The sequence below is a fragment of the Fundulus heteroclitus genome, chromosome 5, assembly GCF_011125445.2.
Source record: "Fundulus heteroclitus isolate FHET01 chromosome 5, MU-UCD_Fhet_4.1, whole genome shotgun sequence".
Taxonomy (NCBI): Eukaryota; Metazoa; Chordata; class Actinopteri; order Cyprinodontiformes; family Fundulidae; genus Fundulus; species Fundulus heteroclitus.
In genome coordinates, this window is record NC_046365.1 from 19,687,780 (window position 1) to 19,706,125 (window position 18,346).

At 38.7% G+C, this 18,346-nt stretch overlaps 1 protein-coding gene across 4 annotated transcripts in view; it reads right to left on the reverse strand.

The window, feature by feature from the left end:
• Positions 1 to 313: 313 nt before the first annotated feature.
• Positions 314 to 18,346, reverse strand: part of LOC105940154 (testis-expressed protein 2) — a 36,191-nt gene continuing 18,158 nt past the window's right edge. For 3 of the 4 annotated variants that reach the window (XM_036137129.1, XM_036137128.1, XM_036137130.1), the window contains exons 3-13: positions 15,706 to 17,228; positions 14,228 to 14,428; positions 13,563 to 13,890; positions 13,210 to 13,445; positions 12,848 to 13,012; positions 12,388 to 12,487; positions 6,649 to 6,775; positions 5,258 to 5,371; positions 4,443 to 4,652; positions 3,857 to 3,977; positions 314 to 2,026 (exon numbers count right to left, since the gene is read on the reverse strand). In XM_036137129.1, coding sequence (XP_035993022.1) covers positions 1,907 to 2,026; positions 3,857 to 3,977; positions 4,443 to 4,652; positions 5,258 to 5,371; positions 6,649 to 6,775; positions 12,388 to 12,487; positions 12,848 to 13,012; positions 13,210 to 13,445; positions 13,563 to 13,890; positions 14,228 to 14,428; positions 15,706 to 17,205 — 3,222 coding nt within the window. In that variant the 5' untranslated portion in view covers positions 17,206 to 17,228 and the 3' untranslated portion in view covers positions 314 to 1,906. The remainder of the gene's footprint in view (positions 2,027 to 3,856; positions 3,978 to 4,442; positions 4,653 to 5,257; positions 5,372 to 6,648; positions 6,776 to 12,387; positions 12,488 to 12,847; positions 13,013 to 13,209; positions 13,446 to 13,562; positions 13,891 to 14,227; positions 14,429 to 15,705; positions 17,229 to 18,346) is intronic. The other variant, XM_036137131.1, reaches the window with a different exon arrangement.

An 18,346-nucleotide genomic window follows, 5' to 3' on the forward strand; every position in this document is an offset into this window, starting at 1 on the left:
CTTTGGAAAAGTACTGGACACCGTTGAGGACATGCAGGTCTTGATATGAAGAGTTTACCATCTATACAGTGCTTATTGATGACATTAGTGAGGTTTTATTATCTATATACTCCATGTGTCTGGTTGTATTCAAGGAAACATTTCACCACCAAATGTGGGGCATATGTAACAATGACACTCTGCACTTAAAGTATATAAAAACGACTCGTTTTCGTGGTGGGGAGTGTGGGGACTAGGATTAAATGAAACAGAATTGTGATTTACATAACTAAAACTAAAAGCTCTGTGAGAACAAATAATTGTAAGACAAACATCAGAGCAATCATTAACAGATTTATTTTGCTATATAAATAAGGCAGATACACGTGAAATCGTTTTTGGCCATCACAATATTTCAATAGTGGCCTTAACGTTACAAGTAATTGTCAAAATTAATTATCAATTGACATTACTTTATTAATATACTCAAAAATCTTGTTTCATTCTTATAAATGACAAAATTACAAAAAACTGAAGCCATAACCCACGTTAAGCATCTTCAAATGACTGTGTAAACTGGAATCAAGGCACAAAAAAAAAAAAAAAAAAAAAGGATTACCAAGACAATCATTGTTATGGTGCTTCACCGAACTAAAGTAAAACAAAACTGTAAGAATTCCTGTAAACAAAGTTGATTCACGTTTATAGCACACTTAAGTATGAGCCAATAATGCTTTATCGATTTAACACAGGAATCTGACCCTAAAGGACTTTGGTTTAGAAGCGTTTCTTCCGAAAAGGGAACATGTTAGGTACACACTTGGCAAGCAAATGTCCTTCATATGTTGGGTGTACCGTCTGTTTACGTACAGTATGGCAGGTAGAGTCTTTTAAAAGCACATTTCAGGTTGGTCAATAACATTTCTCTCCCAACATCAACATGTGATGTATGAAAAAAGGTACATACGTGCTACCTCCAGTAGCTTCACTGATTATCTGACACGTCTGGAAAAAGATGTGCAAAGTAAGATTGTGTTTATTATGGGGGAACAGAAAAAAACTTGTGCAATTGTTTGCATAACCCAGCCAAACTTTAACTGGGTAAAAACTGACTTCAGCTACGAAAAAAAAAAAAGGGACCCGAAAGCTTCCCGACATACATTCAATCAAGTGTTATAAGTATTTTACCCCCTAGCAGGCACACTTTTTCACGTAGTCTTCATAAAGTATCATATGTTAGCCCATGAAGCACTGATAATGGCATCAGTGGCAATAAAATAAAATAAAAAAAGAAGGGTTTGGCAGTTGTACAGGGTGCTCAGGTCTGGTCACAGCAAACAAAGAAATACTGTATATTAATACCCGACCAAAACACAATGTGTAAGGTTTCAGGTCTTTTGGAAAACAAACGTTTGATATTTCCCATGCTTTACTATAAATTCAAATGTGCTGCATTTCTAAAAAAGGGAAACTGCAGTGCTTCCCCTCCTCTTCTGTCAACTAGCCATCTAGCTGTAAGGTATCTGGTGAATGCGTCTCCGTTTCTCTGTTCATAGGACATACTTATAATAATCATAGAGTATATTCCTTCTTATTACCTTGAGTACTGGAATTAGCGAAGAGCCAACCATGGCTCATTTTTAAATAAGCATTCCTCATCAATGAGTTCCTTACATTGAGGAGTACTAGTTTACATAGCAGCAAGCAACACTTTGCCATTAGTTTCTACTTGGTCTACATAACCGTGTTCCTAGAAAACTGTAGCAATTCTTTTCTGGTAGGCGAGACAGTAACCGACTGGGGGGGAATGTCTTTCTGTGAAAACAGTGCCTGAAGACTTTGGCTTGAGTTTTTATTATCAGACTCCAGATGCTTTAGGCAATACTGTAAACAATCTCCAGGGCTGATGGTTGCCGTCCGTGTCATGCTAGGACGGCTCTGCGTTCTCCGGTGGGCTGACTAAAGGTCCGCCAGCCGTGCGAGGGTCCATGGCAGAGTGCATGATAGTCAGCCATACGTCATCCATGTTTGGCATTACAAGGATTTTCTAAAAGAGGACAAAGAATGTTTTGATGAATGTTTAGCATTTGTCAGATCTATTACTGAGTTTGTTGTATATTGAAAGAATTAAAGGTAGCAAAAGCACATGAGTTGTACTTTATAAAGTACTATATCTCACAGGATTTTTTTTTTTTCCAGGTCATCAACAACTGTAATGTGAAAAATCTATGTACACCGCTCAAAAAGCTAAAGGAACACTTTGAAAACATATCAGGTCTGAATTGGGGAAAGCATCCTGCTGGATATCCACCCTGATACGGAATGGGTAATGAATTAAGGAACAAAAGGACGGCACAACGTTTGATTAAACTAAAAATAATCAACCCGCAGAGGGCTCGAGCCAAAGTTACAGGAAATTTTAAACTGAAAAACTGATGCTGCAGGCAAGTCCAATTTGCTGAAAAGTAACTGCAGTGACTCCAAATGGTCCTCAGTAGTTTCTAACCCAGGACCAACTGCACCATCAAAGGGTCCAAGGATGAGTCTAAGGATTTCATCCCGATGCCTAATGACAGTCAGGGTCCCATCTGCTCGTCCCTCCATTAACATTCCACCTCAGAGCAACACTGACCCACCACCAAATCGATCATACTGAACAATGTTTGCATAACGTTCACTGCAGTGCAGTCTATCACATGAGCTCAGAGTGAACCTACTCTCATCTGTAAAAACAACAGTGTGTCAAAACCTGCCAATTCTGGTGTTCTCTGGCAAACACCTGTCGAGCTCCATGGTGCCGGGCAGTGAGTACAGGACCTACTAGAGGATGTCTGGCCCTAAGGTCACCCTAATGAAGTCTGTTTCTAATGATTTGGTCAGACACACCCACATTAGTGGCCCACTAGACTTTCTGGCAGTACTCTTGCTGTTCCTCCTTGCATAAAGGAGCAGATACCCATCCTACAGATGAGTTAAGGACCTCTAACAGCCATGTCCAGCTCTCCTAGAGTAACTGCCCATCTCCTGGGATCTCCTCCATGCTCCTTAGACTGTGCAGTGAGACACAGTAAACGTTCTGGCAATGGCCGTATTGATGTGCCATGCTGGTGAAGTTGGACTGCCTGTGCAGCCTCTAAAGGGTCCAGGTATCGCCTCATACCATTAGTGACACTAACCCTGGTCAAATGCAAAACTAATGAAAAACAAATTTTAAAAGAAGAAAAATTAAAGGGGGAACAATGCTTGTAGCCTCCATCTGCAGAAACATTCACCCCTTTAGTTAACCTGGTGTTAATTTCATTAACACCAGAACCGCCAACACTAATTAACAACCCCCTCTACCACTGACCTGACCAGATCAATACTCCAAGTTTCACTAACTGGATATTATACTCTGGTTAAAAAGTGCTCCTTACATTTTTGAGCTGTACATTTTCATAACTCTTAGAGTGCCAAATAATACAGAAGATGAATATTAGACCAACATAAAGTAGTGCATAATTGGAGAGTTCAAAAGAATACATTGTTTTAAAATTCTTCACAAATACCCCAAAATATAGTCCGGTGCCACCACATGCCTTCAAAAGTCAACTAATCTAGACATGGCGCGCCAACCCAACTCTGGAGGAGCTACAGACACCCACAGCTCAGGAGGGTGTCACTGTTGCAACCATCAGTTAATTCACTCCACAAATGTGCTCTTTAGAAAAGAGTGGCAAGAACTATTGTGCAAAAACAAATTGGAGTTTTATGTGTAACATTTGAAAACCATGCAAACTTTTCCTCCAACTTCACAATTATTCACTCCTTTGTGTCGTTCTATCCTGCAAGCTTTAGAAAGAGGTGTACTTTTGCACGTCATTGTATGCAATTATACCTGGAATTCCTGGTACAGTTTTTTCTCAATCCAGTCTGTAACATGAGCCAGAGTTACTTCTCTCTCTCCGAGTTTTGGTCGAGCCTTCAGTTCCAGGTGAGGTGGAGTCCTAAAGCCATACCTTCAGCAGAAAAACACACAATTTACTTGCAGAAATAATGGATTTCTGTTGTATAATACTTTTCAAATGAATACAGTTACCATCGGGGGTCAGCAATGCATTACTAAAGCTCTATATATGACATTTATTACATGCAAATTTTTCTAAAACAGGTGTTTTTGTCGAGTGAAATTACTTTCTTTGACAACTGACACCGCTGGTCCATTTCTCATCATCTATTAATAAAGATTTGTAACTTCTGACTCATCAGCGTCGGACTCAGAAGATGTTGCCAAGTGATCACACAATTAGGAGTCATCTTCAAAACATTTGTTTGCAACAGATTTGATTGTGCTTATCTCCAGGAAAGAAACTCTTCTGATGATGAACATGTAACAATTTACCCACTTGAACAAAAGATGACTGTTTGCTGTGGATACCACCCAACTGATTATATAACAGTAGAACGATTTTTCCTTTACATACCAAATCCTGTCAGTGGGAGGAGGAGGAATGTTGACAGCCAGCGTTCCTCTGAGTTGCTGAACCTCCACAGTGAGCAGGAGGGGTGTGTTGGACACCTCCTCCATCTTCTTTTTGATAAACTCCGTCTCCGTGGCCTTCTGGAAGTATTTGGACTTGGCGATCTTGTCCACAAAGCGCATTATCTTGCTCGGTTTATGTCCGCCCACCAGACTGCAATCAACAAGAAGGAAGAAGACACTTAAACTAGGACTGGGTAATAAACCGAAAATACACCGACACAAAAATTAACGACAATGACCGACATAATTTTGTCCTTCTCAGTATATATAAAATAAATGGAAAGAGAAGTTGCTTTTTCCTTTTTTGGCTCTGTATAGGCAGGCTATGCTCATGTCCCTTTAAGACGCTGCGCTATGTGTACAGCCTGTAGTCACGTGACTCCTCCCAGTCCAGTCTGTATAGCCACTTATCGTTACCTCGATATATTGAGGTAAGAAATCATGATTTTGATTTAAGGCCATATCGCACAGCCCTACCTTAAGCTATAATTTACTTGTTTTATCTTTCAAAATACATTTATTTAATACTGTCACTGAACAACTTACAGATAGTCCTATATTTCCATTGTGGGGGCTTTTGACCTTTTTATTTTCTAAATGTCTTTAATGCCTAGTAGACTTTATTTGTATTATTATTATTGTATTGTATATGCATTTTTACAAAGAAACTGGGCAAGGTATTACATTCTAAAGCGACACTGTAATTATAACAATGAAATAAGTAAACAAGGAGTATGTAAACAAGCTCAGTGATACCTTTCTGCTCCAGCTGAATCATTTGAAAGGTCCGAGGTGTCTTCTTCATCTGATGAACCTGCACTGGATGACTCTTCATCACTAGCAGCTAAGCAGTATGTCCGAGGCCTGTATCTGAGAGCAAACAACAAACAAAATGTTACTATACACACATTTATACATATGAGAAATATGTAAACAACAAAAAAGCATGAGAAATAAAAACATAAAAATAAAAGAGGGAGAACATGACAACCCAGAAAGCAGCCAGGAGTTGCACCAGAGAGAACATTTGGCGGGAACTTCTTGTCTGATTCTTGTAAAGTGTCTGGCTTTTTTGAAAAGTGCTTTTTAATTAAAATATATTAGTATTTATCATGTAGGATGACAACTGAAAGCATTAAAGTGTAACCCCGTGGTCGCACAAGAAAAGTGATCTACATTAGAGTCCAAAGGTCTGAGTGCAGTAGGTTGTAGACTTAAATTAGTACCCAGTGATGGGATTTCAAATGATTAAAGGAGAGTCCAGTCTGCCTGTACCTCACTACAGGGGGTGAAGGACCATTTCTGACAGAAACTGTAATTCAAAACACTCGAATTCTTGCAGCATTCAGAGAGACATTTGAAATGTCAGCTCAAGTTCAGATGATTATTATATTTCAAACATCCAATTATATTAATCAAATTACCATAAACCTTTATATTAGGGAGCCATGTAGTGACTGTGTCGTAATGTCGCTGTGAATATGTTATTCCAGCGTCATGAATTGGATTTTAAGGACATTAAACTTCTCAGATGGGCAGGTGAGTTTACATCCTCATGTTCACACAAATGTTCTGCAGAGATGTTTGTAGCAAAAGTGCTCACTATATAATTTCCTGTGTTGCCAATAATAAACACACGTCTATTTGACATAGTACTGTTAAAGAGACGTCATTAGGTATCATCAGCCGCAGAAAGCGACAGGCTTCATGCCACTGCCCTCATATCTGCAACATAATTCTCCAATTGTAGTGTCTTCCTGCTTCAGTGCTGTGACTTAAAATATCTTTTTGTGTCAGAAACATGCATTTTAAAATACCCATTTACTTTAATGTCCAATGGAAATCTAAATAAATAAATAAAATAATGGACATACGAAGTATTAGAAAGCATCACGGAATTCAACATTTAGGCTAAAATTTAAGCAGAACTCACCAAGGGAGCAAACATCCAGTTAACAGCCGCAAAAAAGTAGAAGAAGAAGGAGTAGCAGGAAGAAGAACAAGGGTTAAAGGAGGGATGAAAAACAACAAAAGATTAAACACTTAGTAAAAAAGTTGAGAAGCAAAGTATTCCCAGATTGAGACGTTTATAGCATCACATGAGACACATCAGAGACATTTGTTATAACAGATCTTGTCCATCCTACCCATCTTTGCCAAACTCCCCCAGGCGGAGACTCTCTCCCTCCTTTCCCAGTCGATTAAGAATCATCTTGGTTTCCAAGGTCATCAGGAAGGAGCCATTGTAGGAGAGCTCCAAGTCAAACCACAGACCTGATAAATACAAAGTGTTCGTTAGAAATATTGAAGGTGTTGCTTTATATTTAACACTGGTGCTTAAACACTTTTTAATACATATGTTCACAGACACTTGCCAATTCCTCTCAAGTATTACCGTGTTACATTAACCCCACGCTCAAAACACTCTGCTTTCCTCAGATCACATTAAAAAGTGCCTGGAACAGTTATAGCTGCCCCTGTTTGGCAGTCAGACTGCAATCAAACTTAGGTTACCCTCAAAGACTCCCAGTGACACGACTAGACACCCGACAAGCAGCAGCATTACCTCAACAGCTGCCAGTTTGGAAGAAAAAAATAGGAGGCAAACAAGAGATTTCTCTTATGAAATGTTGCCAAAATCAAAGCTGCTGTCAGTGTGCACTAATTTAAAACTATTCAATTCATCAGAAATGCTACACAGCTATGCCTTTTTTTAATTTAGAACTATCACTTGTTGGAACTTTCCTCAGTCAAAAAAAAAATAAAAAAAAAAATACGTGGATATCAGGATGCTGCATAGGTTGTTGATTTGTCTCACTACTATTCTAACTTTATTTTTTGTTGTTAAATGAATGTTCTACAAATAAATGTCTTTATAGTTGTCAACTTCTCTTATTTTTATGCAGCATAATGTGACTAAACAAAGAAAAGTGAACTAGCAAGTCTGGTTTACTGTGGATCTGTGTGTTGGTACTGAGCTTTATAAGGTCTTGTTATTTATTTCCTTTTGACCTCTTACGTCGCATCTTTGAAGCTATATAACTACATTTAAAGAAAATTATTAAATCTTTATTTAACTAGGAAAGTCACCATTGAGTATAACGATATACGTTTTCAAGGGAGACATGGCAAAGAATAAAAAATAAAACAATGTTACAAAACAACAACAACCTTTTATATAAATAGCATCCATAAAGACCATTTTAAAAACATGAAAACTGTAAAATGTTACATGAGACCGAACTATAAACACTCACAATTTATAGAGGTCATCTCCAAAAACCATGAATGTAGCTTTAAAATCCCTCAGGTTAATTTTTGGCTACCTAGTTTGTAGCCCAATACTGTACCTCCACAAAAATGCAACTCAGAATCCTTGTGATGATGTCCGAATGACAGCAAAGTTTGACAGGTGGAACTTATCCTACAGTGACATGGTTACATGTTCATTTGGATCTAAAGCGGGTAACAGTGATCGGATCACTAAGGATGAATTTAAATGCAAGGTGTAAACATTCATTGTTGGTCTTCTTCACTTCCATCCATCCATCCATCCATCCCTCCCTATATTCATACTTGATCTGAACGGGGCCTTATTTATCTCTGACACAAAACATTGAAAGACATTAAAAATATTAAAATTATAAAACTTTTTCTGCCCTCCACATCTTTTTTTGCCTTTGTATAAAGCAGAATCATGTCCTCTCTCCTTTGGAGGCAGGTATGAAGTGGGCTGTTCATGTTTGTAGTTTCTGTTTTTAACCACTGGATGGCAGCAAACTTTGACAAATGATTAACCAAAGAAAAGGGAGAATGTAGATTTGTATTTAAAAGGTATTTAGATAACCTAATTTAAAAACAGGCATGCACATAATTGATAAGCTAATTTCTCTACCATGAAGAAAGCACATTTAATTATACGTTACTGGACTACTCAACTGGATAAGGTTGGCCTGCATGTAATTGGGATTTTCTCTTGTACACAAGTTTTTAGAGGTTTGATAAAATCCTAATAAATAAAATGCAGGATTAATAATTGTACTGCTAAATAAATGAAACATTTCAAAGCTGTTTAGAGTTGATCAGCAACAGATAACAAAGAATTAACCGTTTTTGTACTGAATAATGTCAATGCCGTCAAACAAGGTGAGCCAGATAAAAATAGCCAGGGAGGAGCAGTGAAAAACAGAAACGGAAAGCAGAGACGAAAAACCTCAAAACCTGAAGAAAACCAAAGAGTAGTGAAGGTTTGGCAAAGCGGCAAGTATAAATAGACAAAGAAACTGATTAAAGCAGTCAGGCAGGGTGAACAAGTTGGTTCTGCACAGACTGCTGGGTCTTTTCTGACTGTCAGACTGGTGGGGGAGGGTTGCTTGGCACAGAGTGAAACTTGCAGCACCGGGGGCGTTCTCCACCCTGGCCTGGAAAGAAACTTCAGTAAAAATATACTTTCAGATATGAATATTGTGCAAAGGATGAAAAAAAAAAATAGGAAAAGAGACGCAAATATATGAGATGAAAAGACATGCTGTATGGCGTAATGACAGAGATGTTTTGCAGAGCGGTGGGGCGGCATATGGAGACTGTGAAAAATAAAATTCTAGGTAAGAAAATTTTTCATGCACAAAGAGGCCTAATTAGTCATGACAACATGCTTGCACCCAGAACAGACAAGGTTCATTGATCCACCGCAATCAGCAAGCTTGTTCCAGAAAAGAAGTTGCAAGAAAAGCAAAAGGAAGCCTTGAGATGCCTGGAGAACATAACCACTGTGCCATTTTGAATTTTCAAAAATTTTACAGATCGTTTCAGTTGGAGGATCCGGTAGATCATTAAAAAAATTACTTTTCCCGGCAAGGGTTCAACCTCAAGACAGAAACATACACAGGGATTAGTGGGAGAGGGGGGGAGTCTCAAGTAAGCTTTATCCAAATGTATAATGCAGCTTTTGTTACCACCTCCTGAGTACTTACTTCCATCTCTATGTTCTAATTAGCAGTCCAAAAATGAGTTGTGTGTCATGAATGTGATCTGATATTTTAGATCGCACCGTGTTGGAAAAGAGAGAGAAACAAAAGCTGTTGCTATTTCGGCTAGTGATGCAATCCACTACTGCTCTCATTAAAGGTTTATATGTGAACTGCGGTGATATAAATTGAGGCAGTGACTCATGGCAGAGAGAAGAAGAGTGAAAACTGAGATGGAAAGAGACAGTATACCCGCAAAGAAAAAGATAAAAAGGAAAGGGAACGCAGAGGGAAGAAAAATGGGAAGAGAGCAGCAAATGCATACAATGAAAGGACAGAAGACACGATGACAAAAGGGATGCAAAGCTTAATCCTGCTCCGCGTCCGGATGCTCGGAGAACATATACAACCTATTAAATATGTTGCACTGGTTTTCAAAAAGGGTCATAAATATATTAGTAACTCATAATTATCAACACTTGCAGCCATTTAGGAAAAAAATAACAAATAAAGAAAACAAGCCATATATTATTTGTACATGCTTAAGTTTCAACTTATGCAGACAGACAGCTGGGTTGTGTGTTTATGGCCTGCCTGTGCAGCACCCAAAAAACCCTGAGCAAAAGTGTGTCAACCGGACGAATATCTGAGGATCTGCATTACATCACTTATACCATCCTCACTGCAACACCCCCAGCCATGCAACGCTGCTAATGCTGTAGCCAAAGACGGCATCAAACAATGTCCTGAGTTGTTGTTGGTCAGGCCGTGTCAGTGTGACAGCAGCTTTAGATAGGACAAATGGTTGTACTTTAGACACAAACACGGAGCATGTTTCTCTGACCTGAATACCTGATAAGCTTGAGAGGGAGGGGAGAGTTTCAAAGCTTGTTTTGCTTGACTGGTAAAAACTAATCTTGCCTGTTTTGAATGACAGACATTTTTCTCATTGTCTGTCGTGAGGCCAAAACCAGCAACTCTTATCTGGGTGTTTATACCTTTTCTTCTTTTCTTTTGAAGGATAATCATTTTACAACCAGCAAAATACAGTTTGGTTTTTGTTAATCAGATTTTCTGCTGCTGGTCATTTTTATAAATTCATTGTTTCTGGAGAGAGAGAGGTAGAGCCTGGAGGGGTTTCCCCACCGCTCCTGTTCAACAAAGGAAAGTAGAGCTTCACAGCTTTCTATTGTTTACAGCAAACAGACTTACAAAATACATTAAATCTGTTGGCTAAAAATGCTAAATCTTTTTACCTTTATCCATTTTTGTATAAAAGCTGAGCATATGACTTTTATTAAGTTCTTAAATAGGATTCTTTCATGTAGAACTTACCATTTAAATGTTAGCCGAGTATGGTAAAGGAGGTCAGACTGAACTATGCGTGTAATTTCAATATAGACATCTTAATATAAGATGAATAACTTGTTTACCGTGTAAAATATCTTGCAAAATTATACATTTTTTGCAGGTTTTACCAACTTCACTACTAAACTGAAATGTATAGTCCTTTATTGGAAATTATGGGATCTTTAAACATTAATCCACACTTTGAGGGCAGAAAACAGGCTGCTAAAAAGAAAAGATATTGGAGACAAAGCATTGTGACTCTCCAGAATGTTGATAATGTTATGCACCCGCAAATTACTTTATGTTTGAGTTGGGCAGTATGACAAAAACATATCGCAATATTTTTAGAGTAAAATCACAATCATGATTTTAATCACAATTTCCCTACATAGCACTGAAAAACAACACCAACATTCCTTAAGACGTGAAGAACGATGCGCTTTAAACTATAAAATATTGTGATTTTACTCTAAAAATATTGCGATAAAACTATTTTAATCAAAACAAAAACACTCAGGGAGGGTTCCCTATTGCCACTTCGTATGTGTGTACCAGTAGGAAAGTTTAGTGTGAGGTTTATTACGTAAAAACTTGCGCACAGTCAGCAGTTTAACTTCAGCAGCAATGTTGCCAGTATTACCATTTTTCATCATTTCATCACTCTCACCAGCACACTTAGGATACCTTCTGTATCAAATTATGTCTAGCAGAAATAAACTACAGCGCGAACACACAATGCTGTCAGCATTAGCATTGTATTATGAGCAGAGAGTAATTGGTTTTAATTTCCTTTACGTTATTTTTAAGTTCAGAACACTTTATTGCTGGACAATGCTCCTTTTAGGAGCACGGGCAAGAGAATAGAACCGCTTTGCATAGATTGTGTCTCATCGACGATCTCACAATCTCTCTAATTTGGCAGCTTGCAAGTATTTTAGATCAGATTGCTCAACCTCTGCTTTGAGCCACAGAAACCATCATCATACTCGTCTACCTTTGTGGGTAGACAGAACACATGTGCTTCAGTCGTGCTGAGAAACTAATAATGTCACTGAGGCTTGATCATTACACATTTGTTATTAGGCTTCTCCATTTAGCTCCTTATCTAGCCTAAAAGTGAATTGTTGCTTTGAATTAATGGATTTTAGGTGTGATGGGCATTTAATAGACTATTCCTAGAATTTTTTTATATTAACTTGTGAGTGTGTTGCCTAAACTGTGCTGTCTGTCAAAGCAGCCATTCTATAAGATTTGCATATTGAAACACAAGCGTGTGAAAGCTTTATATGTGGAACACTGTGGGCTTCAGAAGCTGATGATCAGATCACTACGACTTAGAATCAACATCTCTGATGGGATTATTTGTTAAGGGGCTACGTTAGTACAGGTTTACGTGTTTAAAGTCTTTAACAACTGTAAGAAGGGTAAAAACGGAAAGGAAATAAAGGTAGCCTATCTTGACATTTGCTCAGAGCAGATGGTTTCACGGCTGGAAAGGCTAGTCCAAATTACACGATTAAACCCCCATGAGCGTATATATCTGTGGGTGTTGTGTGGTCCATCTCTTGCCTCGATAGTCAACAGAAGGTGCAGATGCTCCGAGGATTCTGGGAGTGCTGGTGCCCATGTCCAGTTCAGTCAGGGTTAGCTCATTCATGAAGTAAGGCAGCTGAAAGAGACAAGAATACAGCCAGTCTGAGACCACTGTGGAAATGTTTTAACATCTAACATTGTGAAGAGAACAACACTGCGAAAAATGTGGATAATTGGAAAGATACTGCCGAACCCACAAACGGAACAGCAAAATAACTTCTCTGCATAACTACGCTCAGCAGTCACTTTATCAGTTTAATCCCTGTAAACACAAATAGCGAATCAGCCTTTCACATGGCAGCAATTTAATGTGTCCAAACGTCTCCGTGTTCTACAGATGGCTTGCAGATTTTGAAAGTGAGCAGTACAAAGGGGGAAGAAAGGGGATTTTTGTAATCCAGAAACAAAAGCTTGTCACAGCTCTTGTTACACTCACTCGTATCTTGCTGAGCTTCATCTGAATCTTCTTGGAGACTTGTTCACCCCAGTAGGGCTCGGTCAGGAAGTCCCAGAAGAGCCTGCCGAGAGCTGCGTTCACCCAGGCAACCGAATCCTCCTCTTCTCCCCTGGGCTGCGCCTGAGCTGAAGTGTTGCTCTGAAACTAAGCACACCAGTGCCCATTAATAGGAGTCTAGTACATTCAACCAGCAGCATTTTATTATGTCCGCTCCTCCAACTTTTATTTTATAAGCCCACATACTGTAAATGAAGTGATAGGTTTATGACCTTAGAAAGAGAACAGAATGTTTGAACATCATAAAAAAATAAAATAAAATAAAGACAACAAACTTGTGCTACCTTTTTATCAGCTCCGGGGGTGCTCTGCAGACTCTGAGCAGAGCTGGCAGATGTGAGACTGGCTGCCTGCTGTTTGGGCAGTAAGGAGCCCATGTACACGCTGTAGTCTAAAGACGGCTTGCTTTTGGCACTGCCTGCCATTGTCAGAGAGGTTATTGAGTCTCTTGACTTTAGCTGTGGTGCCAGGATTTCGTCGAGACTGCTGCGGCTACTGCTGCGGCTGTGAGAGGCTGAGGCTGTAACAAATGACAGATTCCTATTTTAATATATATCCTTACTGGGATTTGGATCTAAGCCTGGATTAAAAACAACATCAATAAACAGAAAAGTGCCAAAAAGAAACTGGGACTGACCTTTTTTACTGGCCCCAACACAGGGAACTTTCTTCAGGTCCACTCTGACATTGGAGGCTGACAGAAGCCGCTGGAACCATTCCTCTTTCTCCCTCCCGGTCCGCCCAAACAGGAAGACGGTCAGGTCTCTTCTAGACACGGAGGACGGTCGGTCCAGTGCGCCACTGGTTCCCTCGCCATTAGTCCCAGAACACGAGGTCTCGCTGGCGTCTGACCTGTCCTCTTCTGCCTTTGACATGAAGTCATCTTGTCTACCAAGTTCAATGCAGATGGGGTATTTTTTGTTCCATACTCGCTTCTTGGCTAGATTTGGAGGCACCAAGTAGACCTGGGGGAAGATTTGTGGGGAAAATAATACTTGTCATGTATTTTACTCCTTTTCCAAAAATACAAATTCTTTTGCATAATTATAATGGCGATAAATATCCAAAATTAGCTATTGTTTGCAAATTTACCAGAACACTTTATATATATATATATATATATATATATATATATATATATATATATATATATATATATATATATATATATATATATATATATATATAAAATAATAAAAAAAAAAAAAAAAAAAAAAAAAGCTGAAATAAAACTTTCCAGGCCACATGGATGTGTAAGATTACCATTTGAAAACATGGTAAAACAGTAGTGTGATCGCATACCTTGCTGTTGCTGAGGTCATAGATCTTCTGACTGACAAAGCTCACGTCAGACTTTGGTTCGTTGTGTGTGGCACGGCGGGCAATGTTGTGGTTGGGCTTAGAAAGACGAATGATGGAACCTTCGAGGCGGACGAACACAGAGTGAGTCAGTGTGGCGTGGTACGTCTCTGGGTCGTAGTTCGAGATCTCATTCATCCAGCCCTGAAAGAACAACATACTGGTTTCACATAAATTAAGTTTCATCGGTGCTGAAATCTGAAAATTCAAAAATGTTAACCTTTGTCATTTATCTAAAATCTGTTAATCTTGGTACTTGTTAAACATTGTCCAGTAACAAAAAATTATACTAGAGCGTAATGTTGATATAACACCTGGCCCTTCAAAAAAAAGTTAACTGTATATATTGCCTTTCTGCATTAAAGGCAAATATCATCATATGGTGAATTCAGAAAGCCTGAAAAAAAAAAAAAAAAAAAAATATATATATATATATATATATATATATATATATATATATATATATATATATATATATATATATATATATATATATATATATATATATATATATATATATATAAAAAAAATCAGACCTTTCATTATTTAAGGAAAATAAGAAAAATTATTTTTTGCCATGAAAAGGCTTAAAAACCACTCCATCTTGAAAAAAAAAAGTCACTTCCATTATGATGATGTGTCTAATGGAAAGGGAGAGCATTATGGTCTATTGCTGTAATGTGCAAATGGATCATTTTCTTGACAAAATAGACTGAAACCATATTGGCAACACAGAAAACGACAGAGCGAATACTTGCACTTCCCCAAAGACCCTGTATGCAGGAAATGTAGGTGAGCTTTGTGAAAGTAAACGTGTTAAATGGATTTCTCCCCACTTACCAAAAACAGCTGCCACCGTATTTGTATTTGTACCGACTTCTATCTCTTATAAACTCCAATTGAGGCTGGAAACTTTGTCATCACTATCTTTTTAATGAATGGTTAAGAAATTGAGCATTAATGAGATGTTTAGTCTTCCATTAGTAACGTCTTCCACAATGCTTGACTGTGCTCTTGGTGGTCTTGTGTTAGCTTTCTAACACATGTAGCAGTTCCCCTAAAGTAAATGTATATAAACCACTGTGAGTTATAACTAAAAATATTTTTTTTAAAAAGTTGTAAAAATGAAAATGCATGCTTTTTAAAGTTCATTGTGCTAAATTCTGTCATAGTTTCTCTGTTTTTAAAGAAAGAAAATTATGACTGCAATTATTTTCTATTATTGAAACAAAATACATCACAAATATCGAATTCCTTATTAAATATCGGATAAAAATGTAACCCTTTAATTCATGTTTTAACCACAAAAAGGCCAAAAACGTTTATTTATTCCACATATAATCTAAAAATGGAGTATAGAACACTTGATCACTTCACTTATGTTCTTAAAAGGAAATAAAAAAAGAGTGGAAATGACTGACCTTATAGGTTTCTGGTTCTTTAACATCCAATTTAGTGGCATTCAACATCTTACTGTGGTTTCTGGAATATCTCCTGTCCCCTCCAGATCGTTTTGGCCCTGTGAGCCAAACAACACCGATGGCTATAAAGAATCCTAGTACAATCCCAAGCAGCATTCCTCCAACGTAGTTTGGAAGTGGCAATACAAAGCACCCATAGACCAGAAAAGTAAGGACAGCGAGTGTATAGTGTGGGACATCAGGTACTGGTTCACAACTGTCCAATTCATCATCACAGCTTGGGTCCAAACTACTACTTAGTGGCAGTTGACTACGAGTTCGAGTATTATCGGTTCCTTCAATTACTTCCCCTCCTGTGTCAGTGCAAAACTCAAAGTCCTCATTGCTCAGGATGCAGAAGTCCTCCTCCTCCTGTTTGGCCAGAGCAGACATAGAAAGTAAAGATAGTTTGTTGGGGCTTTTAGTGTCAGCAGATGGGTCACCAGGTGACTCGGCTGCAACAGGGGTCCAGCTGTTGGGGCTTTCTCCCTCAACATCGCCTCCGTCTTCCTCTTTGATGCAGTAGTTGTTGTTGTTGCTTTCCTGGTTACTGCTGAGAGACGTGAGGGTGGAGAGCTCTGTGGCACTGGCAGAAAGCCCCTTAGCCCGAAGAATGCTGCCACTACTCTTTTCATCCATGATCTTACTGAGCAGCTGGAGTGGTTCGGAAATGGCTTCAGTGAGACGCCTCCTGGTGTCTTCGAATCGCGCTTCGACGTCTGCGACTTTAAAGAAACTTCGGTTGTCTGGCGACGTTAACGGCGTGGAGGGGGCGGTCTTCGAATCGCTAACTGAAGCCACGGCAGCAGACGGCATCCTTGACTGTGCAAATTGCTTTATGAGTTGAAGGTTAAGGCGAGACTCTGGAAGACGGTAGGATGTAGAAGACGACGACGAGTCTTGGGACGTATCTGACGATAAGGATTTGACGAGATTTTTCATGAGTTGCCTGTGTCTTAATGATGAAGAAGTCGGAGCAGAGGAGGCCCCGTCACGGGACTCGGCGTCCGAGGGTAGTGACTTTACAAAGCCTAAGGTGGAGGGAAAGCTCAGAGATTTTATGGGAGAAGAGTTGGCTGTTGATGCCTTTTGCTCAGGAACATGTGAAGACAGGGTTTGTGTCGGAGAACGGTTAGTGTGATTACTTGAGCTGGGAGAAAACCTGGAGGATTCAGGAATGACCCCAACGGCAGCTGGAGGATCCAAGGGTGCCTCTTCAAACATTTCCTCACTCGCCTCTACAGCCGTCACAATATTTAAGTCGTCCAGAGGAGCTGAGGCCGTAGAGGAGGCAGTGATGAACAGACCCTCTTCATCCTCTTCTTCCTCCTTCCCAAGAGCTGAGAAGCGGATGGTAATGGCCTCCTTTGACGGTGATCGCTGGACATTGAGTTTAGGGGCCATGGCAGGTGGCTTTTTATCCGGGGATCTCTCTCCATGGCTAGGATACTGGCTGGTCATTTCAGTACTCCCACTGAGTCAGTCTGCAACAAAACAAGAGTCTAAAGTGAATAAATGATTAAATAATTTCCTCAATAACATCAAAGTTAACAAAAACATTAATACATTTTAATGAGTCTTGATAATTGGTATTGGTTGCCAATGAAACAAAAGCAAACACCATCAAACATTGAGGACAAAGAACAGATACTGTTGCAGATACTGGTGAAGTGAAACCAGGATCTTTACGTGCCAGGCGGTGGTAATACAATTATTTTGCATAATTTACTATTAAACAATATTTTGTTCCTGCAACACCTTTGTTCAAAAGCTTTCCACCATGTCCTTGATATTGAAAAAGTGTTGCCTAATGTTTTCTACCCAGGAACCTACTTACAGTAGATGGAGACAAGACCAGGATAAATAATTTCAGCAAATTTTTCCACATATATCTTAAAATATCTTTGAAGCCATTTTTTATCTTTACACAAAAAAGCTCTCTGCGCACCATAGCTTTTGCTGTGAAACTTGAATGAGTAAATGTAAGGTGAATAGCATCACTTAACTTTACGTGGGGTTAAATAGGTGTACTTCAAATGATTACTGACTACTTTAAGACAGGAGTTTAAATGAAAGTCAGGTAGAAGGTTTATTTTCCCCTGTAAAATACTTCAGTTCGTCTTTGAACTGAGGGATAAAACTTTTAGGCCACATTAAGATTGGAAAAAACGTTCCTGGCCTGGTTTTATTTTATTTTTTATCATAAACTTTGTAACAACAGGGACATGTAAACTTTTTCTATCTACTGTAGTGGGCACACTATTAAAAAAGTAAGTAAGAGCACACAACACTTTATTGTCCAACTGTGGGGAAATTCAGGATTTGGTAGTTCACTGCTGAATATCACAAGATGTTTCATACACCATGTATTTCTCTAGGTTTGATAAAATACAGTACTATTGTTAAAAGCATATTTATATCTCAGATCATTGTCTAAAAACGTACATGTATATTCGATACCTGACAAATATGTCAAGTGAAAGTCCTGAAGTACAGGAAGTAGGAGTGTTTTTATCTCATCTAATTTTGTTTGTCAGGATTTTGTAAAGTGACATGTCAGAAAAGACACACTATTCAAACACAGCTACACATAATGATGATG